General features: G+C 36.7%; 2 protein-coding genes and 1 pseudogene across 2 annotated transcripts; 1 reads left to right on the top strand and 2 right to left on the bottom strand.

Annotated features, from left to right (window-relative positions):
* The first annotated feature begins 589 nt into the window (after positions 1-589).
* On the top strand, positions 590-1618 carry LOC126553502 (uncharacterized). Its single transcript, XM_050208655.1, has 4 exons — positions 590-837; positions 952-1108; positions 1407-1495; positions 1607-1618. The coding sequence occupies exons 1-4, from the start codon at positions 616-618 to the stop codon at positions 1616-1618; spliced, it is 480 nt and encodes a 159-aa protein (XP_050064612.1). The 5' UTR covers positions 590-615.
* Positions 1619-16554: 14936 nt separating this feature from the next.
* LOC126553501 (putative nuclease HARBI1) lies at positions 16555-17370 on the bottom strand. Its single transcript, XM_050208654.1, has one exon. It carries the CDS (start codon positions 17368-17370, stop codon positions 16555-16557), a length of 816 nt encoding a protein of 271 aa, XP_050064611.1.
* A 2419-nt stretch (positions 17371-19789) lies between these two features.
* On the bottom strand, positions 19790-23367 carry LOC126553500 (uncharacterized; annotated as a pseudogene).
* Between the last annotated feature and the right edge of the window lie 2378 nt (positions 23368-25745).

Below are 25745 nucleotides of genomic sequence, written 5' to 3'. Positions count from 1 at the left end.
AATGTAATTAATAATAATATAATAATATGCTGTGGCGATTAGATTTAACGATTTAATGTAATATAAAGTGTAAGTAATATATAAAAAAGGAGGTATACATGGCGATTGGCGCCAGTGACAATCACAAAACTTTTTATAAAAAAAATACGATTTTATTCGGTATATTAATATTGACGGCGAACTATCTCACACGACGGACGGAGAAATACAAGACATTGCGGCGGCGGCTGTGTTAAGCTACACGAGCCGGCGGCAGCAGATAACGCGCCGATACCTGGGTCCTATTCCACCAACACACTTTGCAACTTTTCACTTTTCACTTTTCACTTTTCAAATTTTGCAAAGTGCGAAGTCTTTTCATTCCAAATAAAACTTAAATAGACTTTGCAAACGATGGTAACATTATGAAAATTGTGTTACCACTTTTCATTTTGTTATCATATTGTTATCATATTGTTAAACAGCTGTTATTACTTATCATTTTTTATTCGGCTTAAAAGTTAAAACCAAAAACTTAATTGTTAGTCTGTTGTCTGTGTTTTTAAGTTTCTAATATTTATTACGTTTAAATTAATTGAAGTAAGTATTGTCTGTGAATAATATATATTTGATAACATGATGAAAATTAAAACACAAAATAAACTTATTCTCTTGAATGCTATACGGGAAAGAAAAAGTGTATTGTTTGGCAATTTTAAATCTACATCAAATGATGAAAAGGTGGAATCTTGGAAAAGTGTCCATAACATAGCCCAATCATTACAACTTGCAACTTCTGATCGTTCTTGGCAGTTCACTAGGGACAAGTTGTATGGACTATGGAAATGTCGCACTTTAGTAAGTACCTACCTATAGCTTGTAATTATATATTTATTAGGATTAGTGAAGTTAATAATCTTTAATTGCCCTTGATTAGATATAAGTTAATGGTATATTCACTTTATTCTGTAGGAAAAGAGGGATAATAAGAAAGGTAAGTTCACTGGCAAGGCGGGAGGAAAAAAATGCCAGTATGATGATGTTGATCTAGCCATACTAGATATTTTAGATGAAGATTCGGCAATAGTGCAAGGTTTAGGATTGCCTGGATCATCAACATTTGCTGAAAGTAATTTTGTATTGGTTTTATAGTTTAAGTAGTTATATTTATGCTTGTTGTTTATATGATAAATAGTGAAATGTTGATGTTGTCTAGTTAATTATGGTCTATTAATTATAGAACTGCAAAATTATTTCCTTTGAAAAATAATAAGTAGGTAATATTAATTAATTAATTAATTAATACTAGGTACTTAGTTAACTTTGTATTATGACCTATATACTTACAAATAGCAAAAAGCATTAATAGTATTTTATAAAGTAGTAACTTAGCATCAATCTAATGTCAATCATTTTTAACTATTTAGATAATACTTCTATTGTTAAAGATAACAGTCTCTTACTGGACACAAATATGATACCTTCTGTTGATGTACACAGATATACAGAAGCTAAGGTAAATGAAATAAGATCGGATATATGTAATAATATAATAATATGTATAATTGATACGAACAACTATAGTGTTATATGGCGTAATATAAAACAACGACTAATCGTCTTACAGGCTACTACATAGAACGAATATGCTATAGAAATATAAAATGTCTATTCAGCGTCTTCTGTACTACAGTGTGAATAATTTGCTTATAATCTACATTATACAGGGTGTGTTGTTTACATTCAACACTTCCCCTTAAACATATACCCTGACTTAGAATTAATATATCTAATTCCCAGCATCTCCCTGAGTTCTTGGAATCTTGGTCGTGGAGTTGGCTTGGTCAATATGTCAGCTAACTGCTCCTTGCTTGACACGTACTCCAGAGAAAACATCCCTTCATTGAACTTCTCACGAATGTAGTGATAGCGAACATCGATGTGTTTCGTTCGCTTATGATATTTTGGATTTTTCACTAGTTTGATGGCGCTTTGGTTGTCTGCATACAGAACCGGTGTATCTCCCTGTGTCTCCAGAAGATCACTGATAAGTAGCGTCAACCAAGTAAGTTCTTGTATCGATTGACTCAGCGCTATGTATTCTGCCTCAGTAGTCGAAAGTGCTACCGATTTTTGTCTTTGTGAACACCATGACGCGGTGACGACGGTCGTACTGTTGTTGGTGACCGCGGCTCACCGGTCCCGGTTCTATGTAGGATAGAACACAATGCGAAGAAAAGGAAAAAGAAAAACTAACACACGGTTTCTGGTACACGAATGTGTGGGGGGTTTGTTTTATTAAAAACACAAAAAAAACAAGAGAAAAAAAAACAAAAAAAAAGGGAAACAAAGCCAATAACGTGGCTGTACCGTTTCGGTGGGTGGTCGAAACTTTTGATCTACGCTGTTCGACGGTTAACGCAAGAGAGCCCGACCGCCGGCGGCCGGTACTCGTTCGGCACGGCCTGTCTTCCCGTCCTGCCTAGCCTTTGGGGCGTTGGTGGGAGAGTCGACAGAACCGTCTTGTCGTCGTCCGTGATGGCGGTTGATAAAGGTGCAGACCGGTCGCGCGTGTCCTGTACTTTGTACTGGCAGCCGTTGCGTACCGTGTCATACTCCCCCCCCCAAACCGCCAAACGGGTGTACTTGTACCGGGGCCGGTGTTGTTTTGGGGGTGTGGTGCGGCTTGCGCTACCTCTCGCCTTAGCTTGAGGTAGGCTCGCCTTACCTGAGCAGCACTTAGGACTGGTTTGGTGACCCAATCGGAGTGCAGAACGGTTTGTCGTCCTCCATCTCCGGCAGCCCGTCCAGCAACAGACCTGACGCAGCTAGCCAATCGTCCTCGGAGGGTGCCTCCGGTCGGGTGACTTGGCTTAGTTGCGCCTGGCTGGTGGTTGCCACCGGCTCCTCGGGCGTCTCACCCTCGGTCGCCGGTATGTCCACCTCCATTGCTGTCGACGTTGACGGTTCGGGTGGAGGTTGGCTGGGGGCCTCGGGATCAGATTCTGGCCTCGGGTGCTTGGCTAGCCGGTGTTGCTGGCTTGCCACGTCTCCCCGGGCCTTCATCTTCTCCTTTAGCTTTCGGAACTTTTTACGGTTCCGCTCCAGTTGTGCCTCCGTCCGCTCCTTCACCGTCGATATGACGGGTGCCCCTGACGGTCCTGGTACCGGTGCTGGTTCCTGGATCGTCACGGGGTTGGGGACCCGTACGGCTGCCACCTCGGCCGCCGTTGGTGCTGCCGGCCTCGGCTGTCTTGGCCTCGGCGCTGACAGTCGTGGCGGCCTTGGTGCTGGCGGCCGTGACGACCATCGTCCTGCCGTTTGTGGCGTCCTCGCTGGTGCGGTCGGCGGCCTCGCTGATGTGGTCGGCGGCAACCGTGTGGACCTTGGCTGGTATTGCAGGGTCCGCTGGATGTCTGCCGTCCGATCATCCCAACCCCGGCGATAGATGGCCGCTCGCACTGGGTCCTGCAGCAGCTGTTGCGTGGTCATTCTGTTGACCTGGGCGGCTGTCGTCGGCTGGTCCGCTCCCATCAACCCCAGTTGCGCAATGAGGTCGGCCACCTGCTGCCACTTTTCCACGTTTTGGCCGCTCATGTTGTCCGTAACTCCTGTTAGGCGGGGTAAGAGGGGCGCAGCGAACAAAACAAACAACAACAAAAAAAAAATTTTGATTTGCATGACGGTGGTGATATAAATTACGTTTAAGAAAAAATATAATTCATTTTAATTTTGTCCCGTGGATGCGCGTTTTAGGCAAGACACATGTATTTTCCGCGGTGGCTGCTGGTCGGTCAGGAACACTCCTTTTCCGACTTGCTTCGCCAGCCCTACCGGTCCCCACCACTTTGGTGCAAAACCGGCATGGAAATTACAATGTGCTTTCGATAGGTGGTGTGCTTTGTAGTATACTACATCGCCCTTGCGGAACTTCGCCGGTGTCCCGGTGTTCGCGCTCGGTTGTACCCCTACCTTTTTACTTAAAACTTGTTGTTCCCGCACTACCCTCTCTTCCTGTGTTCCCCCGATACTGTCAGGTGTTGAATTTGACAGTGCCCAATCTCCGGGTCTCTTGCATTCCCTGCCGAGAACGAGGACCGCGGGTGGGTAGCATGTCTGTTCATTACACCTGTTCCGTATCGCGAATAGAATTGAGGGTAGTTTTGTATCCCAAGATTTGTGGTTGCCGTCGATAAGTTGTGCGCGCAAACCTTTTTTCAAATCCTGATTTCGGCGCTCGACTGGGTTGGCCCTCGGATGGTAAATCGGAGTAGTCCAACCCTGTGTTCCCCAACGTTCTAACGCGTTTAGCATCTCGTTTGACACGAATTGGGGGCCGTTATCACTGAGACACACGCGCGGGTAACCGAAACGTGAAAAGAACTCGCGTTCTAGTGTTTCGATTATTGTTTTAGAGGTTGCTGTTCCTAGGGGGTAAGCCTCGGTCCACCTACTAAAACAGTCGGTTGCTACCAGTATGTATGATTTTCCCATACCGGAACGTGGGTATGGTCCCATCAAATCGACACTGATCACTTCCCACGGTTGTCGGGGGGTTCTAGGTGTTATCGGATCGTTCGGACGCGAGTTTAGTGGTTTCGTGCACGCGCACACGTGACACGCCCCGACATACAACCTCACGTCGTTTTTTTGACCTTTCCAATAGTACCGTTGTTGAACCGCCCTGTACGTCTCTTTCCAACCCGGATGGCTAGATAGGACGTGGTCGTGACACCTCCATATCACATGTTGTGCTTTGGACTTGGGTATCACGATGGGTGTGTTAGGGCCGGTGTTCGCACGTAAGAGGCCTTCCGAAAAGACGTATGAGTCGATTTTCGTTTTGGCGTTCCGTGTGCTACGCGATGGATCGACTAACGTGAGACCGGCAACCATATCGCAGATCGTAGCGTCCTCGGACTGCCACTTTCTGAGCGTGGTTGCGGTGAGTGGTGTGTTGTCGCTAACGTGGTTGTCGTGTACAGAGAAAACGTGGTCCCTTCCGAAGTCAGAATTGGTCGTCGGCGTTACCGGTGGGCCTATCAATTTTTCCTCCAGCAGGTCTTCGTCTATGGGGGTGCTGGGTACCGGATCCCGGGATAGCATATCCGGTGCTTCGTTTTGTTTTCCCGGGACGTGTACCGTCATAAAATCTAAATTAGCTAGTTGTAGTGACCAACGTGTTAATTTCGAGTTTTTGTCTTTAGCCCTATACAACCACGTTAGTGCTGCGTTATCGGTAAGGAGTTCGAAACGACGGATTTCTAGGTATGGACGAAATTTTTCGGTCGCCCAGATTATAGCTAGGCACTCACGTTCAACCGCGGCGTACCGTTTTTGTGTCTCACTGAACTTTTTGCTCGCGTAGGATACTATGCGTCTTTCCTCCGGTCTGTCACCCCGTTGGAATAGGACTGCACCAGCTCCAATTTCGCTTGCATCAGTTTGTAGACAAAATGGTTTACTATAATCAGGTGGCGATAACTTCGGTGATGTGACCAACGCATTTTTAACTGATGTAAACGCGCGTTGTTCTACATCGGTCCATTTCCACCTTACTCCGTGTTTTAACAAATTTGTTAGGGGTGCTATGGTGTCCGCGTAATTATCTACGAACTGGTTGTACCAGTTGCACACTCCCAAAAATTTTCTTACATCCTTAACCTTTTTTGGAACCGGAAAATTGTCAATGCAGACCAATTTTTCCGGTTGTTTTTGTATCCCTTCCGAGTCTACAATGTGCCCCAAAAATGAAATTTCGCGAAGACCGATTTTACATTTTTTTGTGTTGCACGTTAGCCCGAATCTCTTGAGACGCTCGAGAACTTTGTCTAAGTGGGCCTGGTGTTCGTACTCGTCCCTTGAAAATACTACAATATCGTCTAGGTAACTTGTACAAAATCATCCTGGTAACCCCTCATGACCTCGTTCATGAGTCTCACGAAAGTCATTGGACTATTTTTCAGACCGAAAGGGAGGACTCTGAACTGAAATAGACCTCTACGTGTTCGGAAAGCCGTGTATTTTCGCGCATTTTCATGTAGTGGTACTTGCCAGTACCCCGACCTTAGGTCGAAAATGCTGAAAATTTTCGCGCCCCGCATTTGCCTAATCATTTTGTTGAGATCTGGCATCGGGTATGCGTCGGATTCTGTCACGTCGTTAAGCCGCCTGTAGTCGACACAGAGACGAAAAGTTCCGTCTTTTTTCTTTGCCAGTACTACCGGTGCGGCCCACGGTGAGGTACTCGGTTCTACGAGCCCCTGGGTCTCCATGTCGCGCACCATTTCGTCAATCGCCACTTGTTTTTGTTGTGGGTACGGATATGGCTTTAGCGCGATGGGTGATGGGTCTTTAAGTACAATTTCGTGTTCAATTAATTTGGTACGTCCTACTTTTTCACTGAATACTACCGCATATTTATTTAATATTTCGGTGAATTTCGCGCGAGTTTCGGTATCGTTACCAAATTCTAATTGTGATAGGTCGGGACTAGTGGTGGTTGGTTGTGCCTTCCCTTTCCAGCATGTCGACGTACGAACGTGCCTACCTAAATGTATTGTACCCGCGGCGTAATCCCAAGAGACTTCATTGTCAATAAGGAAGTCGTGTCCTAGCAACGCGTCGCAATACAAATTATCTAGATAGTTGTTGCTTCAAATCGTATATCGAGTGCTCCTATTCTAGCTTCGAATGAGGTGGTGCCACTGGTTGTCGCAGTGTGACCGTCCGCCATTCGGACTGAATTTGGTGGTCCGTGGGGGGGTGATTTGCCGTATTTACTGGCTATTATCGGGTTTACATACGATTTTTGCGCCTGCGAGTCTAATAGGGCTGTTACGAAGCCTGACCGAAATTCGAGTTCAACCCCAGGGGTCGGAATTTTGTCCGGGCGTGTTCGTGTACCATTACTAGTCGTATTTCCACAGGCCGAGCGAGACAGTGGGTTCTGAACCGCGACAGAGACTGTTTGATCTTCGGCGCTGATCGCCATGATCTCACTGTCCCTATCGACTGCCTCTGTGCCCGCCTGTGGTATTACGTGAGCAGACTGACCTAATGCGGGGGCATGCGTGGTGTGCGTGTTCGCGTCCCCGTCACCTGTGAAGGTGAACACCAGTGTCTCTGTTGCCTTTGTCCCTACACCTGCGGTTACCGCATGAGCCGGTTGGTGCTGAACACACGTGTCACCGGTGAGGTGAGTGTGCACGGCGCAATGGTGTAGGTTGGGGGTCTGTGAACTGGTCGATAGGTGTTGTGACGGAAAAAATTGTTGTAGTAGGTTGTTCTGTGTGCTGAACTTCCGTACTACGCGCTTTTCGATTACGCCTATTTTTTCCGTGTGTACTACCGATAATGTGTGTTGGGGGTGGGGGGGAGGTGGTGAGTCGATGGGACGGACTAGTCCCCGTCGACTCCCCCGCCGTTTCCCGGCCTGGTCGGTCGGTGTGGGCACCTACTGTTCCAATGGAGTTCCCCGCAGAACTTACACGGCCCCGGTGGCTGGTCATCAGATGATTTGCCAAAAAATTTTTTTTTGACCGGGGGGGGGGGGTATTTGCGGGGTGTCCGGCCCCTTTTTGGGCTTTGGCGTCCAGCGTTGTGTGGGCGGGTTGGTGCTGTCCGTTGCCGGATCCAAAACGCCTGCGATGCGTCTCAGCTCGCTGAACGTTTGTGGTCGGTGCAAACGGAGGTGCGTACGAAACGTGTCGTGTGCTAGGCCAGCGATAATACCTACCAATTCCGATTCGGATAGGCCGGTGGTTACGCGGCGTGCTAGCTGATTTTTAGTTAACACGAATTCCGTTAGCGATTGTTTGGGCGTTTGTCGTGTTGACACGATGTCGGCGCGCAATCGAGACTGAATTTCGGCGTTATTGAAATTTTCCAAAAACTCGTCCCGAAATTCTGCCCAGGATAGGTCGAGTGGCCTGATAGAGCTATACCACGTACTCGCCGTTCCTTTTAATTGCGGTTCGACCGCCCTGCACCAACCCGAGTGGTGTATACGAGCTTGCCCCAAAATCGCCTCGGTATTATCTATATATCGTACGGGGTCCTCGGCCCTTGTTCCAGTGAACTCAGGTAACGAGGCTCTTGCTGTACGCAAGTCCTCGTACGGTATTAACACCGAACGTTCCTGTGTGCGTGCTTCGTACGGCGTGTATGCGGACATATTACCCGTCCGTCCCGTCACGTCGCCGTGCGTATTCTGCGCGGCTACGTGTTGATAGTCTGTCCGGACGGCGTAGCTGGCTCCGGGTAGAGCGTTGCCTGCACCGTCCGCGTTTGACTTACCCGACTGGTCGTACTCACGTGTGTTTGCTACGACCTGTACGGGTGGCGGGGTGACGGGTGACCGCGCAGCTACCTGCTGCGGCGGCTGTTGTGCGAATGCACTGCGCATTTCAGTCATGAAATTTGCCATGCTCGCCTCGAGCGCCGACAAACGCGCCTCGAACGCGTTGATGTTGCGGTTCTGTGGCGGCGTCTGTTGTAGCATCTGTAGCTGTGCCGCTGCGGTCTTAAATACATCGACGCTGGGCACGTTAGTGCCCGAGGTGGGTTGGACCTTGCCGTGTCCCGAGCCGCCGCCCGAGGTTAACTGCCATGCACTAGGGCATGCAGTGTTCGCCGTAGGCGGTTGTCCGGCGACCCAGCTCGCGTCCGTGCCTACCATTGTCGATGTCGCGTACGGCTGTTCTCCTGTGCCGTCCGTTTGCGTATTCGACGCAGACTGCACTGGATTAAACCGTACGTTGGCGGGGTCCTGTCCACTTTCCCTAATAAACTCCTCTAGCCTAATTATGACGTCTGACTTTGAGCCAGATATGCTTAACCCACGGGACGTACACTCGCCACGTAGCTCCGCTGTCGACAACTGTTGTAACGATTTACCTGACATACTGTTTTTTTTGTTTTTAAATAACAAAAATACAGATGTAGACGTTAAACTATCGCGTTGACGGTAGCCTGTGCTTGTTGTACGGATGCTCCGAGATTATTCGGTCGAGGGTGTGAGCGAGAAAGGGAAAGAGAAATAGAAATTATACTAACAAACAAAACAAACGGAATACGCGCGATGTTTACAATCAATATTTTGATTACACCCGCGCAGATGATAACCAGCTGTGCAGCTGATTGTGGTGTCGCCAGTACGGTCCAAAAATAACGTAAGTAGGTCAACGTACTAGGCGGCGGCGGTGAAACCTGTTTGTCTCGGCGGCGCGCGGCGGCTGTTCACGTCGACGGCGGCGCGCGATTTTATTTTCGTGCGACGAAATTACCAACGGCGGCAGCGATACTGGATCGGAGATTCCTCACCTGTGCGCTGCGCTGCTGTCTGTATTATCGTCGCGGTACGAAAGGCAAGTGTTCGGCGGGGTGGTGTTACGTTGCGTAATCACTTCCCAAGCCGTTTCACGGTTATTCTCGGTTGCGCGGAATTCCCTGTACGTACTATAATACTTTTTACGTAATCGTTAACTCGGGATTCCTAGCTAACCGGAAAACACACCTCTGGCTAAAATATCTTAATACTAATATAATATAAGCAATTTACCCGAGGTACGTGTCAGCGTGAAAGAAAACTCTTACCTTTACGTTGACTTCTTTTTGAGGTGATTCCTCAGCGGGGAGCCAATTTGACGCGGTGACGACGGTCGTACTGTTGTTGGTGACCGCGGCTCACCGGTCCCGGTTCTATATAGGATAGAACATAATGCGAAGAAAAGGAAAAAGAAAAACTAACACACGGTTTCTGGTACACGAATGTGTGGGGGGTTTGTTTTATTAAAAACACAAAAAAACAAGAGAAAAAAAAAAAAAAAAAAGGGAAACAAAGCCATAACGTGGCTTACCGTTTCGTTGGGTGGTCGAAACTTTTGATCTACGCTGTTCGACGGTTAACGCAAGAGAGCCCGACCGCCGGCGGCCGGTACTCGTTCGGCACGGCCTGTCTTCCCGTCCTGCCTAGCCTTTGGGGCGTTGGTGGGAGAGTCGACAGAACCGTCTTGTCGTCGTCCGTGATGGCGGTTGATAAAGGTGCAGACCGGTCGCTGCGATGCCTGTACTTTGTACTGGCAGCCGTTGCGTACCGTGTCAACCATGCTACGATTCCATCCCCCATCATGAAAATGAATCCTGATGTTGATCGTCTCGTTATTGTGTCACCGGCATAGTCTGCGTCACTATATCCACTCAACTTTGGTGTAATACTAGAATCATAAATTAAACCATAATTAAACGTTCCTTTTAAATATTTAAATATACGTTTCACCGCATTCCAATGAATTGTCAGAGGCTTTTCTAAATAACGACTGACAAGATTTACTGCAAAAGTTATATCAGGCCTTGTTATTTGGCTTAGATACAACAAACTTCCAACTGATTCTCTGTATGGAACTTCCCCTGCTTCCAATGATCCAGACAAATTTGGATCTAATGAGTGTTGTGGATCTGTTGGAATATGCAGGACGTTGGCTTCTTCCATATTGAACCTCTCCAAAATGCGCTTGCAATATGAAGATTGGTGTATGAAAATTGAACCATCAGGTCTCTGATCAATTTCAATACCCAAGAAATGATCAAGTTCACCTTCCTTCGTCTCGAAATTGTCCTTTAGGTAGTTCACCATTGTGTCCACTAGCTCGTTGTTTGTTGCTGCGATTAGTCCATCATCTACAAAAATAGCGACAATTAGTAATTGATTATTTTTATTGCTTACGTATACACAAGGGTCTGCTCTTGTTTCCTTTAGATCAAAGTTCCTCAGCATATTTTTGAACTTTTTGTTCCAGCACCTAGGTGCCTGCTTCAGCCCATATAGGCTCCGTTGAAGTTTGCATACTAATTGAGTTCCATCCTCGTAACCCTTTGGTTGTTTCATATAGATGTCTTCTTCAAGATCTCCATATAAGAACGCTGTTTTAATGTCAAATTGTCTGAGCATTAATTTTCTGGCTGCTGCTATCGCAAGTATTACTCGAATCGAATCATATTTCACTACTGGACTGAACGTTTCTTGAAAATCTATTCCATGAACTTGCGCACATCCCTTTATTACTAGTCTAGCTTTAAATCGATCTATTTCTCCATTTGTTTTGTACTTGGTTTTATATATCCATGCGTTATTTATTGGATTTTTATCTCTTGGTAAATCTACTAATTTCCAAGTTTCATTTTTCTGCAATGATAACATTTCGTCGTCCATCGCTGCCTTCCAATCGTCTGCATTTTTACATGTCATAGCTTCTTTATATGTTACTGGGTCATTATATGTTGAGAAAAATGCATCTCTATACCTGACAGGTTTATTGAGTTTTTCTCTGTCTCTGAGTATCATTTGTTGTTGATCCTCTACTGGCATCTGTTTATCATCGTCCAGTTTTTCTTCGTCGTCACTGTTGACTTCTTCATCTTCATCTTCACCTTCCGAATTTACTTCTTTTTCTTCACTTATGATTTTTACTTCTAAAGTTGTTGACGGATTTGTGGACTCTTTAAATATTATATCTCTGCTCAGTGAAACTTCTCTTCCACCAAAGTATATACGATAACCTTTCGTTTCTTCTGAGTAACCAACAAAAATACCTTTTCTTCCCTTTTGATCCCATTTTCTTCGTTTTTCTTGCGGTATATGAGCATAAACTTCGCTACCGAATATTTTCAGGTGATTATATCTGGTGTATTGTTGAACCATAATTCGTAAGGTGTTTTTCCTTCTTGACCTGTGTTTCCTGTACGATTTATTGTATATACGGCTGTATTCACTGCTTCTGCCCAAAGTGACTTAGACAAATTTTTACTGTATAGCATAGTTCTTGCCGCTTCTACAATTGTTCTCATTGACCTTTCCGCTTTGCCGTTTTGTTGAGGTGTATATGGTACACTCGTCTCATGTTTAATTCCAATTTATCCAATATGGTTTTAAATTCAGCATTTTTATATTCCAAACCACAATCACTTCTTAAAGTAACTACTGAAACATTTAACTGATTTTTGACTGTATTTAAAAATAATTCAAATTTATTTTTTACTTCCGATTTTTGGCTCATAAAATACACATACGTGTAACTAGAATAATCATCCTTGAAAATAACAAAATATCGTTTACCTCCAAGCGAGTTTTCTTCCATAGGACCACACACATCACTGTGAATTAATTGACCTGGCTTTGTAGTTTTAGTAGTACTCGATGTGAATGGCTCTCTGTGTGTTGCTTACCATAAATGCAAGCTTCACAGAAAAATTTGTTTTTCGTGTCTGTAAACGGGATCTGCATATATTTCAAGTAACTCCGAACATATTGAACATTCTGGTGACTCAGCATTTCATGCCACTGTTGTAACGTGAAATTTTTAATCGCAACATTTGCTTGGTCAGCCGCTTGTAATGGCCTAGTCTTCAAAAGCATTGAAAACATTTTATTCTCACGGACTCCAATAGCAACTATACGATTGTTTTTTTTAAATATACAGCCGTCACTATCTGTCACCATTTTTATAACCTTTGTCAAGGCATGCTCCACACGAAAACAAATTTACCTTAAGATCAGGCACGTGTAAAACGTTAGACAAATAACTGTTAACCCATTTATCACAAATTTTTGCTTGAACATTTATATTACCTTTACCAATAGCCATAATATATTTGCCATCACCGATACGTACTGGTAACTGCACTTCAAATGTCTCATAATTACTGAACCATTCTCTTCTGCTGGTCATGTGATCGCTAGCACCTGAATCCACATACCATTTTTCTGATTCTCTAATTTCGATGTCCTTTGACTGTACACCAACCAACGCATTTCCTGAGTTTGATTCGCTCTCAACTTTTTCTTTTTGTTCTTTTAAGAAAATTCGGCATTCACGCTTCCAATGCCCGGGTTTTTTGCAATGATTGCATTTGCCTGGTTTTTTATCGTTGTTCCGTTGATTTTCAGAATTGCCAATTTTCGTGTGTTTTTCTTTATAATGTGTTCCAAACGATTTCTTTGCCGAAAACGCACTACTACTTGCAGTATCTCTCTGGACATCATGTCCTTGAGTTTGCCTTGTTTCCTCCACCATGAGTCTGGACGACAAATTAGACAATGTTTTGTCCACATTTGGTATCGAATCCCATGCACTGTAGAAATGTTTGTAATTTTCTGGCAATGTCATTAGTATCTTGGTCATAAGCATTGAGTCGGATATTGGTTCACCTAACTGGCTTAATTTTCTACTAAGACTCTCCAATTTCGAAATATGAATCGCCATATTGTCATCTGGGTTCATAACATAGCTGTAGAACTTTTGTTGAATCAACGTTACACTCGAGTCCGACTTTTGTTCATAAACACTAAGCAACTTGTCCCACATTTCCTTAGCCGTGTCACAATTCATTATGTACTGCAGTGGTTGTTCGTCCACTGACGTAACTATATACTTTTGAGCCTTATTGTCAGCCTTTTTAAATATTGAATAATCAACACCATACCTTTTTCTTGCATCATCTTCAGTTTCTGAACTTGTTTTTGTAAGAACGGGTTTTTTTCGATTTTCCGGTCACAACGTCAAATATATCGGCTGCAGTCATTATGACTTTTATTTGGAACTTCCATGTTTCCCAATTTACATTACCTGTTAGTTTATTAATTTTTATAGATTCGTTTTCCATAATGACGAATTATCTGTACACTATAAATGTAATAATAACAAACACAGTTTCTGCGCTTCACACGATTGACGCACTTACACTACACTGCACTATACTTCACGAATTATTATTGTTGTACACTACCTGTACACACACACGCGATTCGTAAAATAAAAAAAATTAATGTATTAAAACATACACGACCCTATTATAAATACCTTACTACTGGGCCCATAACCTGTTGATGTACACAGATATACAGAAGCTAAGGTAAATGAAATAAAATCGGATATATGTAATAATATAATAATATGTATAATTGATACGAACAACTATAGTGTTATATGGCGTAATATAAAACAACGACTAATCGTCTTACAGGCTACTACATAGAACGAATATGCTATAGAAATATAAAATGTCTATTCAGCGTCTTCTGTACTACAGTGTGAATAATTTGCTTATAATCTACATTATACAGGGTGTGTTGTTTACATTCAACACCTTCAACTTCTGACTCAACTATTGGTAATACCTATACAATGTCACTATTTAAAAAAAAATTATTTTTTGTTGACACATTATTTTATGAAATTATGTTATTGATTAATTTACAAATATAAACCATGGCGGCACCAAATGCTAATTCACTCCCCTGATATATTTCCTATTTGTACCATTGTATTAGCATAATATTTTTTTCATTAGATAAGTCCACCATTACAACGTCTGAAACTTCCAGCAGTAACCCACTAGACTGTCAAAAAAATATGAAAAGAAAAAAGGTATTCACAAACATAATAAAAATGTTTTTACTTTGGCTAAGCTAGTATTTACTGTAAAATCAATTCTTGATAACATATAATATGGTAGTTGAAATATAAATATAAATATATATTTGTTGTTTGCTACATATTAGAGTCATACATTCATATATATTATGCAAATTACTGTCAAAAAATTACATTTAAAAGGCTTCTCGACTTGATAAATAATATAATATACACTTATATTATTTTATTATTATTACACATATATTCAAAATTTATTTTTTGTTATCTTGTTTTATATAATTACCAATTAAATAGTAGAAGTAATTATTACAGTGTTCAAACAAAATAAATTGTTTTATGTTATTCCTTTGTTTTCAGCGTTATTGGATTTTTCGAATAAAAAAACAAAGGCTGACAATGAAAATGACCGAGCTGAACTCATTAAAATTGAAATATATATAAGAAAATTGCAAGCTTTGAAATTAGAAAGGGAGTTAGGATTACAGCCATCTATATTTACTAAAGATTTAGTTAAAGAAAGTTTGATTCAAGAGGTTGAATTGGTAAATGTGCCTGTTTTAGATTTAGATGCTTCAAATACTTCAATAGATCTGTTTGGTGAATTTTATTTTAGTGTTTTTGCTTGTGCTTTTAATAATGCTTATGCTGTATGTGTATCATACTATGGGTGAACTCTGTTGTATGTCAAGTCATACTACAGTGTAGGTATCGCATTGTAAATGATTGCTTGAAGTAGATAACAGGTGTAAATGTACGGTTCTTATAGTTATAAAATAATCTTTTTTTTGAAACATACTGGGTGGTTGGTAAACTGTTTTGTATCAAATTCAAAATCACTAATTTGTATGGAGGGCGATTTTTTTATTGTGAACCAGTCAATATCTCGGTGGTAAGTATTTAGAATTTTAAAATAATTTTTTTTTTAACTTTCTAGGTTGTATTGTTTTATACTGTGATAATTTTGACAATTTTACCATACCCATATTGGTCATAATCGATAAAATATAGATGAATAAGTAATAAGTACAATAGTTATACTAATTATCTAACAGATTAATGATAATTAGATATAATCATATTTTTATTTAATAAATTAAATGTGATTGCATGTAAATTTTGGATAATTCATAAAATAATTGGTTTGTGTATATTTTAGAGCATTTATGGGCAGTTTTTTTCTTATAAACGCATGTTTATATAACAATTTATTGTGGAAATAATTTTAATAATGATACTTAGGGTGGTGCTATATTTGTTCTGTAAAAATCTTAATATATCTGAACATCTCTAGGAAATGGTCAAAGATTTTTTTCAAAGTATGAATTTCTTCAATAGATATAATCAAACAAAAATGTTGTTAAAACTGAAATTAGTGTAATATTAATATAACATTTTTAAAAGTTCAACATTGAAAAAGTGCTCTGACGGTTCTCTATGTTCTTATTTTTACAGCATTAAAATTGGACCTTTGTTTTTATATTATGGATTGCATGTATGTTTTAATCTATTTTTATTATTTAAAGTACAAATATTAGGTACACTTCTGAAATAAAAATATGAAATATCCTTTATAAATTATAATTAATATGATATGAAGATTGATATTAATATTTATTATCTACATTTCGCTTCTTTAGTATTTACATCAGAAGACTGTTGCAGATTAAAACTTAAATTATATTATATATACATTTATATTTTAATAAAGAAAATTTTATTTTGAAAATTGTGTATTTTATTTAACAATACCTTATTTCTACTATAATTTGTTATCTTATTATTGTATTATATTATATTTAAATATTATTATTTATGATTAAAAGTTAAATGATTTAATATGTTAATTCACCTATGAAATTTTTATATTTACAAAGATTCTTAGTTAATAGTTATATTTTTTACAAATATAACTTGAATTATACCCTACGCCTAAAATAATCTAATAATGAGTTAACCCTATTCATGCCACCAACATTTGGGGCCTCTTCTTGATACTCTTCGTGTCTGTTTTGGAAGTTGTCTTCTTCATTATATACATACTCTTCAGTTGGTTCATGGTCAATTAAACATGCAATATTATGAAACACGGCACAAGTCATCACAATCATACCACTTTTGTATGGTTGTGTTCGAAGATGGTTCAAACATGGGAATCTTTCTTTGAGCTACATTCTATTAATCGTCGTGTAGATTTATGTTTGCAATTGAACCGTTGTTCAGTTTCATCATTAGGGTTTTGATGACGGGGTGGAATAAGCCACTCTTTTAATGGATATGCGCTATCTCCTAAAAGCACTGCTCCGGGAAATGGTCTCCACCCACTCTCAAATGCAGCAAATACATTAGTATTTCTTAATACTCTGGCATCGTGTACACTTCCTGGCCAGTTAGTGTCTACTGCATAAAATTCATGGTTTGGACCACAAACCATTGTCACATTGATTGAATGGTTGCCATGTCTATCGATATATTGTTCTTCATTTAAATTTGGCGCATCAATATTGATCAATGTACCATCAATGCAGCCAGCTACACTAGGAAACCCACCTTTTTCAAGGAACGTCGTTGGTATTTTAACGGTGTTGTTGGGCCACTTGACAATATTTTGGAACATATGAGTAACAACCGCATTAACGACCCTCTGAATACACCTACTGACAGATGAAGTTGATATTCCATGAGTAGCTCCAATACCATGTTGTTGTGCACCATTGCCGAGCCAGTTCAATGTAGTCAATAGCTGATGTTCTGCTGTGATTGCCTTATTTCGAATACTCGTATGAGTTAGGATATGTTCAATCTTACTTAGAATAAACGCTACTTGATTTTTGTTAAGTCGAAAACATTGACGGTACTGACGGTCACATAAGTCAAAGTATACTCGGTCTCTATATACTCGTAGAGGTCGTTCGTCATCATAGCCATCATCATTTAAGAGCCACTCTAATCTCAACATAATAATTATAATCCTAAACTTTAATAACGGAATTTATATAATATGCACAGATGTACTTTATTATAACTGTTTCAACTAAATTGTTTTGTTAAAAAAAATCACTGAAAATTATTGTAGAGTAAAATTTCTGTTTGCATTTTTTATCAATATTTAATGAAAAGTCGAAAAGCTTTTCATCAAAAAATATAATGGTGGAATGAAAACATAGAAAACATAACGAAAAGTGGTAAACTTTTCAATCCTCACTTTTCACTTTGCATTTTTCATTTTCGATTTTTTGTGGAGCAAAAAAACAAATGAAAAGTGAAAAGTGAAAAGTGAAAAGTTGCAAAGTGTGTTGGTGGAATAGGACCCTGATCTGCATATTATATAATTCACAATACACAAATATAATTAGAACAAAAATAAATATAAAATTAATGGCTGGTGCGCGCGAGTGTTTGTGTGTGTGTGTGTCGATCGGCTGTTCGTATTTTGCATTATTTGCTATTATTATTTTATGCTACGGCGGCAACAATCGGGGTTTTCTAAATATACTTCGAAGTTGTTATTAGTTTCGTTTATGTTTGCAAATGTATATGTTTGCAAATTTAACAAAGCAATTTCCGAGTCATCGTATACATCAATTGGTGGACAATAATGTACAGATAATGTGGTTGTATTACCAGATAAACTTAAAGTAACTGATTCTTGCATTGTAAAAAATTAAGACATAAGTGTCCACAATTAAATGAATTAAAATCTTGATAATTTGTGTAGTTATATTTAATTTTGTTTCTTTTAAAATATTTTTGTAGTTCAATCAGTGGAGGTAAATCACCGAAGCTATCAAAATATTCAACCTTATCTTTAATTTTATAAAACACTACCCAATCATAGATATTAAAGAATGGATAGGCCATCGCTATATTAATCGTATAGAGGGAAGTGTACCGGAATGGGAAAGAGAGAAAGACAGATTTTATTAATGCCTCTCACTCTAGCAGAGGTCTTATCATAAATTATATTTTGTGATTATTATCATTGATGGATGTATAGATAATTAATAGATATTGGAATTTATAAATTATTAAAATATTATTATTATAAAATGTAATATGTTTATTGTATAATAATATAAATAATTAATCCTAATTCTGTTATCTATTTGTGTTAAGACCTCTATAACCTCAAAATTATTTCTAATTCATGCCCGTATGATAAGCACAAATGGCCTATCCATTCTTTAATATCTATGTACCCAATGACTTCCATTACCGGAAGATACGTCTAAGTTTAAGGCTGGGAACACACTGTCCGGTTTCAACCGCAGCGGTATTATTTCGTCCGGGTCTTTATTTGACCACACTACTCCGGTTTATATCCCTCCAAAACAAAATTTTTTTTTTTTCCAACGACAATTTTAGGTTATTATAATTTACATCAGTGATCAGTCCTATCATTTATTTTCACGTGGTGTGTAGATTTTGATTTCTAATTTTTTAAATTTACAATGCAAAAATCGAAGATTTTAGAAGTGCTGTGGTTAGCAGACGAAGCCGGCCTGTTAGACGAGCCATCGGAGAGGAAGTATTGGGTTCACCCATTAATTGAAAATCGGGAAAATTCTAAAAAGTTTCTAGTGTTTTATAGTGATTTGAGAAAATATCCAGAAAAGTTTTTTGACTATTATCGAATGTCCATTAATTCATTTGATGAACTTTTGCAAAAAGTGCGCGAATCGTTAACTAAAAATTATACTCAACTTCGCAATCCAATAACTCCAGAAGAACGGTTAACAGTGACAATAAGGTAAGCATTATTTAAATATATTAAGTAATATTAAGTACTTCTAGTATATTAAAAAAAAAAAAAAACACAAATGCTGAATATGTATTTTTGTTCAACATATTTACTTATAGTATAATAAATGTAAAAAAAAAATTTATTAACAATCGAATATTCGAATATAATATATAAAAATTAAAACAGTCCCTGTGTTCAACTTAATACTAAATAGAATACTAAAATGAATAATAAAATGTATATACTGTATATAGGAAATAGTATTATCAATCAAAGAAATTAAATATATATTATAAACATATAATAATAATTAATTAATATAATTTAATAAACTTAAAATAAAATGCTCTTTAAAAAATATTACTTATAGTATAATAAATTTTAAAAAAAAAACTTATTAACAATCAAGTAATATATAAATTAAAAATAAATTATAGGTATATTTATATTATATACATACAATAACAATTAATTAATATATTTAAAAAAACTGAAAGTAAAAAATATTCTAGGAAAAAAATACCTTTTTATTTTATTGGTCTTTTGGTGTTTCTTCTGATACATTAACAGGATAAGCTGATACTGAAGAAGACCCAGGTACATCAAAATTATGTTGTAGAGATTGGTAATGGTCTTAGTTTGTTGCATACTGATACTGATGTTGATATGGTGGTATATGTGGATATTGTTGAGGCAGAGGATGATGATGATATGATGTAAATGGTTGCTGATGTAGCTGATCAGTGTATACCGGTTTTGAATAATTTTGAAATTGATTTAGTTGTGATGGATGTGTGTTTTGTTGATTTAAGGAATTTTGATTTTTAAAAAAGTCTAAAATGTATTGACGAAAATCTATTTTTTTTGTTTGGTCTAAACTTTTATAATCCGGTAAAATGGAAAGTAAAAATGCCTTATCAGGATCAATATCGTTTTCATTATTTAAAGCAACAAAACGTTGAAGTAATGCAGTTTTAAAAGGATTCATGTATGTTCTTTTTTTTTTAGCCTGAGTATTAATTATGCTAGAACTAGCTACATTAATATTCGAAGTCACTGACGTTGATAAAAGTTCTTCTGTATTCTCTACTTCATTTTCACCTACCGAAATGTTGTCATCGTCATCTTAATCTGCATGATCTTCTATGTTACTTGACGTTCTAATAAAGTTGTTAATTGTATCTTAGCAAATTTAGTATAGATATATTTTATATTAAATGATTGAAATTAACTCACTTTCTTCTTACTAGAACTTGTTGCAAAAAATTTAAAGATTCTGAATATGCAAATTTTTTTTTCTTGGCCGATTGTCCACTTTTACCATGATTTAAAAATTTAGAATACCCGTCACGTATATGTCTCCTACGATTTTTTAAATCTTTAACTTAAACAATTTTAATAATAATCCAATTAAAACTAGAGTGGTCAAGTGAGTAATATGCTGCTATACAGCAGGTCACTTATAGTGACTCACTATATAATTGATGTATTAAATTTGAATCCAATGAAAGGTATCATTGTATACGAAAAACGATTCTGAACGGAGATGATTTGTCAGCCTAGGACATATAATTTCTAGTGGTTGGTGAAAAAGATGGTAAGAATTACTTATGATGAATTTTGTTTTAAATTGTAATGTATTTTGATTTAGCCAAAAAAATTTTATCGATATTTACAAAAAAAAAATAAATAAACAAAAACGATTATTTCAAATGCCTATAAATAGCAATAAAAGAAGTGAAATATTTTTCATATTAAATCGCATGTAAGGAAAAAGCCAATCTAAATAACTGGTGAAATTTTCAAATATTTACGACTTATACTTTTTGAATAATAACAAATATTTAAAATTCAAACGCACATATAATTTTTCCTATAATGATGTTTCAAGTTTTAATTTTTATTCAATGATACCTATTATACACACGACGTCATAGTAAAATTATACGTTTTATCGCTCCGCTCGGAATCTAATAAATATTATTAATTTTTAAATTACTATAAAAATTTATTTATATTCTAGGTATCTATCTACTGGAGTGAGCTTTTCTGCACTGCATTATGATTTCCATATAGGAAAAAGCATTACAATCAATCATTACAAGATGTCTGAATTTCAAATTTTGACAAAAATGTATTAAATTGAAAATGTACAAATTATTCTAAAGTCAGTTAAAATTTATAAAATATTCAATTTGTATACCCAAGGATTAAAAATCTAAAACAAGGTTCAACGTAAGTAGTTCAAATAGGTATTTGGGATGTAATTTAAAAATATTATTCGTTGGTACATGAAACTTCTAAAGTACCTATATTATTATATACTTATCGGCTTAATAATATGAATATAAATATAATATAAAACATCCTAGTCTGACAAACCTTTGATGCTTTTACTTTTACCAAAAATAATGTTAATAAATTCTAATAAAATTAGCTTAATACTATCAATAAAACAATATACCTAAAATAAATTAAATTTTAATATAAACTTTGGTAGAAGGTATAATTAAAAATTGAGTATAGTCATATTATCTTCTTAATTTTTATATGATACAATACTTAAATATTTAAAAGTAAGATAATCTTACCAGATTTTATTCATCAACCAGTGGGTATTTTTAAAAAATTTCATTTTCAACATTTTTATTTAAATAAATTTAGGTACTAAAGTTACTATAATATATAATAATATTGTGTTTTCATTATAAAAGAAAATAGGTACGAATATCATAAATCATATTAAATAAAGATATTAAAATCATACGTTGAATTAAGTATTGTACCTCTAAAAATATATATAATCATAGATATTAATTTTATTTATTTATTAATTCATTCTTTATTAGCTATGACTATAATACCACACAATTAAACAATTTTACCCTTTCACTACCCATGGGTACTCCAAGGTACCCTCAAACAATTACAAGTGCGATTTTTAATTTGTAAAATATTGTAGCAAAATTTATATATTATAATAGAAGTTCAATTAATACTGTTTAGTTGCAATAATATATATAACTTAAAATTTAAAATGTAAAGAAAAAATTATAATAAATAATATAATAATTATAAAAAGTTTTTTGTGTTTTTCTTTTTTCTCTGAATTAACGTCTTTTGATGCAATTTGTTACTAAAACTAAACTAAGAAATAACATGACAAATGGTTCAATAATTAAATCGATATTTATATTTTATATTTATTTTTAGAAGTATCTTTCCCACTGTTTTTTACTTATCTTCATAGTTAAAATTATCATCAATGCTGATATTTCTTTTACATGCATAAACACTTTTATAATAATATCTATTGATGTGTATTATTATAATTTATAAGCATTTTTATTCATAATTTTATGGTGTTTGTTGTAAAGTAACGCGTATTGGTTAAAATCAGTATCGTATACAATATTTTATACAATTTATTATTCTATTTCTGATTTTCCAATCTAATTATGGCTAATAAATTAAAACCACAACGCATATTTGAATTGCTGGATGGTTACATGTGAAATATATTATAATATTAATTACGAGTATATTTTTATGATATTTTTTGTGTTGACTATCAAATATGTACCTAGCAAGGTACATAATTTATTACTCATTTAACGCCTTATTAACGCATAGGCACTATTAAAATAGAAACTGTACCTAATGTCTACGAAAAATTATGGCTATGATTTTATTGTAAAACGCAAAATAGAGTAATAGAGAGTGGTTTTATTATAGTTTTTGACAGTTTAATTATATATATTTTGGAATAAAATGAATTGTTTTTAGGATTTGCTAAAACTGCTATCATATAAAAAGTTATAATAGTTATAATAGTTAAGTTTATATTAGATTTTTATGCTGTAAATGCCTATTTTTCTTTTTAAAAGTTTAACAGAGATTCCACACTTTTTCTCTCAATGAGAAGGTTTCTTAATAATTTAAATATTTGACAATGGCCCTGCAGAGGCTGTAGGACCTACGATAATGTTAATCCAGGCCTAATTATAGGTACTAAATTACAACAAAATTTTACCTCGGTTATCTTTTTCTTTAGTTGATAGCTCGTCCCAATCTTCATTCTTCATGTACAGCTTTTCCTACATTTACCCAACTTTGGGCTTTTATATTCCTGTCCATGTATTCTTTGGAGCTTGTCTCCCAAATTGCATTATTATCGCGAATGCAATCAATAAATTTATCGACATCAAACATTTTTAAAATTTATTTAAGACATAAAATGACAAAATGGTAATGAGTAATGACAGTAATTAAAAAGTAATAACAGGCATGGAATGATGTGACTCGTCCGGTCGCGTACGTCAGTCGTCAGTGTGACCGACTCGATACAAATGCATGTGTTTTGATGGACATTCGATTGTCCGGGCGGTCTTCACAACCGCAACACGACGCGGTTTATTTTTGAACCGGACGGCCGCCGCGTTTATTTTAGGATAGTGTGATCGGTCTAATTCAAAACAATGTATTTCGATCGAACCGGACAACCGGATGATTTCTACCGCTGCGGTTGAAACCGGACAGTGTGTTCGCACACTAATATACCACATTCGATTGCGAGAGGTTTTTTAGGTAAGTTATCACGTGAAAATACTCCGCGGAAATGACTGATATTAAACTTTGCAACGTATTTTATAATATCTCTGGAAGTTAGTGGTCTGTTAGGTAGCGTATTCATCAGTTTTTTTTCCTTGATCCATTATTATTTAAATATAATCCATTACCTTTCTTTTTTTTTTAATTTTGTATTGCATTATACACACTGGCACTTCCAGACATTAAACTACCAAGTGCTGATAATCCTGCAAAAATAGGTATTAAGGGAATTGCACCACCTGACTGACCTGTTGTTAAAATCAACCTTTTACCAACATTTTTTTTTTTCGCTAATAGTATACCATTTATTTTTATTTTTGTAGTACGTTTCCGTTTACGTTTACAACCCATTCCTATTTTTCTTTTAGCTTTCATTGCGTTTATTACGGTGTACGCAACGATTTTTTCTTTTCTAGGTGTATCTTTTGCTTTAAATCTTTCCCAAGCCTGAAGTTCTAACACGTAATGTCTATCTTCTAAATGTTTTCTAGTTGCATGCAAAATATCGTGATCGTAACATGCAGTATCCAACGGGTTTATTCCTTTATCACCACAATCTAGTCACTTTTTTTAATTTTGCACCATGTCAACAATACTAATAATTTGAAATACGAGCTTCAAACGGATGACTATTTATAAGTGAGTTTACAAATCCTTTACCAATCTTACCTGATTTACACTTATGAGTATTTATACGAAAAAATAAACTTGATTGAGCAGAAAGATAAATTAGATATTACAAATGTTGATGTTCAGATAGAAAAAAAACCATCAAAACATGGATCATTATTACCTGATACCATACGTGCTATATTAGTTGGTCCTAGTGGTTCAAGAAAAACAAATATAATATATAATTTAATTACCCATGAAAACGGGTTAAGATTTGAAAATATTTATCTATACTCTAAAACCTCAAATCAAGAAAAATATGTTTTGTTAAAAAAAATAATAGATGATATAAAAGGTGCTAATTTTTTCATTTTTACAAGTGCTGATAAAGTTATAAAACCAAACTTAACTAAAAAAAATTCCATTATAATTTTTGATGACGTTATATGTGGTCCGCAGTCAGTAATCAGAGAATACTTCTCAATTTGTAGACATTCAGGTGCTAGTTCAGTATTTTATTTAGCACAAACATATTCTAAAATACCAAAACAGTTAGTAAGAGATAACTCAAATTTTTTAATAATACTAAAACAAGACGATACAAATTTACGACATATATTCAATGATCATTCGTCTACAGATATGGATTTCATTGAATTTCGGAAAATTTCCCATTTATGTTGGAATCATAGTGATTATGGGTTTATGGTTATTGATAAAACTCGGGAAATGAATGAAGGAAGATATAGATGTGGTTTTCATACTTTTATTAAAATAAAATAAATGTAAGTATAAATATAAATATAAAGTATAACTGAAATTAAATACATTGTGTTGTCAATAGTCATACGATACAGTCATATTCACATTATTATTTGAAATGATTAAAGAAAAAGTTTTATTGGAAAATTTAATAACCTCAAAAAAAAAAAAAATATAAAACGAAAAATAATGGAAATGAAACGTGGTATCATAGATTCCGACAACTATTTTCGTGAAGCATTTAAACCAATAATAGAACCATTGAGCAACCAAACAGAAAAGAATACACAACCGGCTGATGAAATAAAACCGGAAACTTCAGACGTTAGTGATGATGATAATGATAACGAATTAAATTCATCATTTTCAAATTTTTTCAATAAACGTTTTACATCAAAACGATATGATAAATCATATGGTATGTATTATGATAAAGCCAGTGATTCATATAAAATAGAAGGCCACTCTGTAACTTTTAGTCATGGTAACTTACAGTTATTTAATAAATACTATCCATGGACTGAAGGACTATGGTCTTTACTATGTGAGAAAGAACCAAAAAATACAACTCTACAAGATATGGAATCTTATTACGACATTTTAAA

This window comes from Aphis gossypii, unplaced genomic scaffold, assembly GCF_020184175.1.
Source record: "Aphis gossypii isolate Hap1 unplaced genomic scaffold, ASM2018417v2 Contig00252, whole genome shotgun sequence".
In the NCBI taxonomy this organism is placed as follows: domain Eukaryota; kingdom Metazoa; phylum Arthropoda; class Insecta; order Hemiptera; family Aphididae; genus Aphis; species Aphis gossypii.
The sequence above is the reverse complement of the archived record's forward strand: the minus strand, read 5'-3'. Positions and strand labels throughout refer to the sequence as shown.

What these genes read in the sequence shown, in the direction of transcription:
- LOC126553502 (XM_050208655.1), top strand. Translation starts at nt 616, where the DNA reads ATGATGAAAATTAAAACACAAAATAAACTTATTCTCTTGAATGCTATA. An exon ending in TATGGAAATGTCGCACTTTA is followed by an intron (nt 838 to 951) that starts GTAAGTACCTAC and finishes TTTATTCTGTAG; the next exon opens with GAAAAGAGGGATAATAAGAA. An exon ending in ATCATCAACATTTGCTGAAA is followed by an intron (nt 1,109 to 1,406) that starts GTAATTTTGTAT and finishes TTAACTATTTAG; the next exon opens with ATAATACTTCTATTGTTAAA.
- LOC126553501 (XM_050208654.1), bottom strand. Translation starts at nt 17,370, where the DNA reads ATGTTGAGATTAGAGTGGCTCTTAAATGATGATGGCTATGATGACGAA.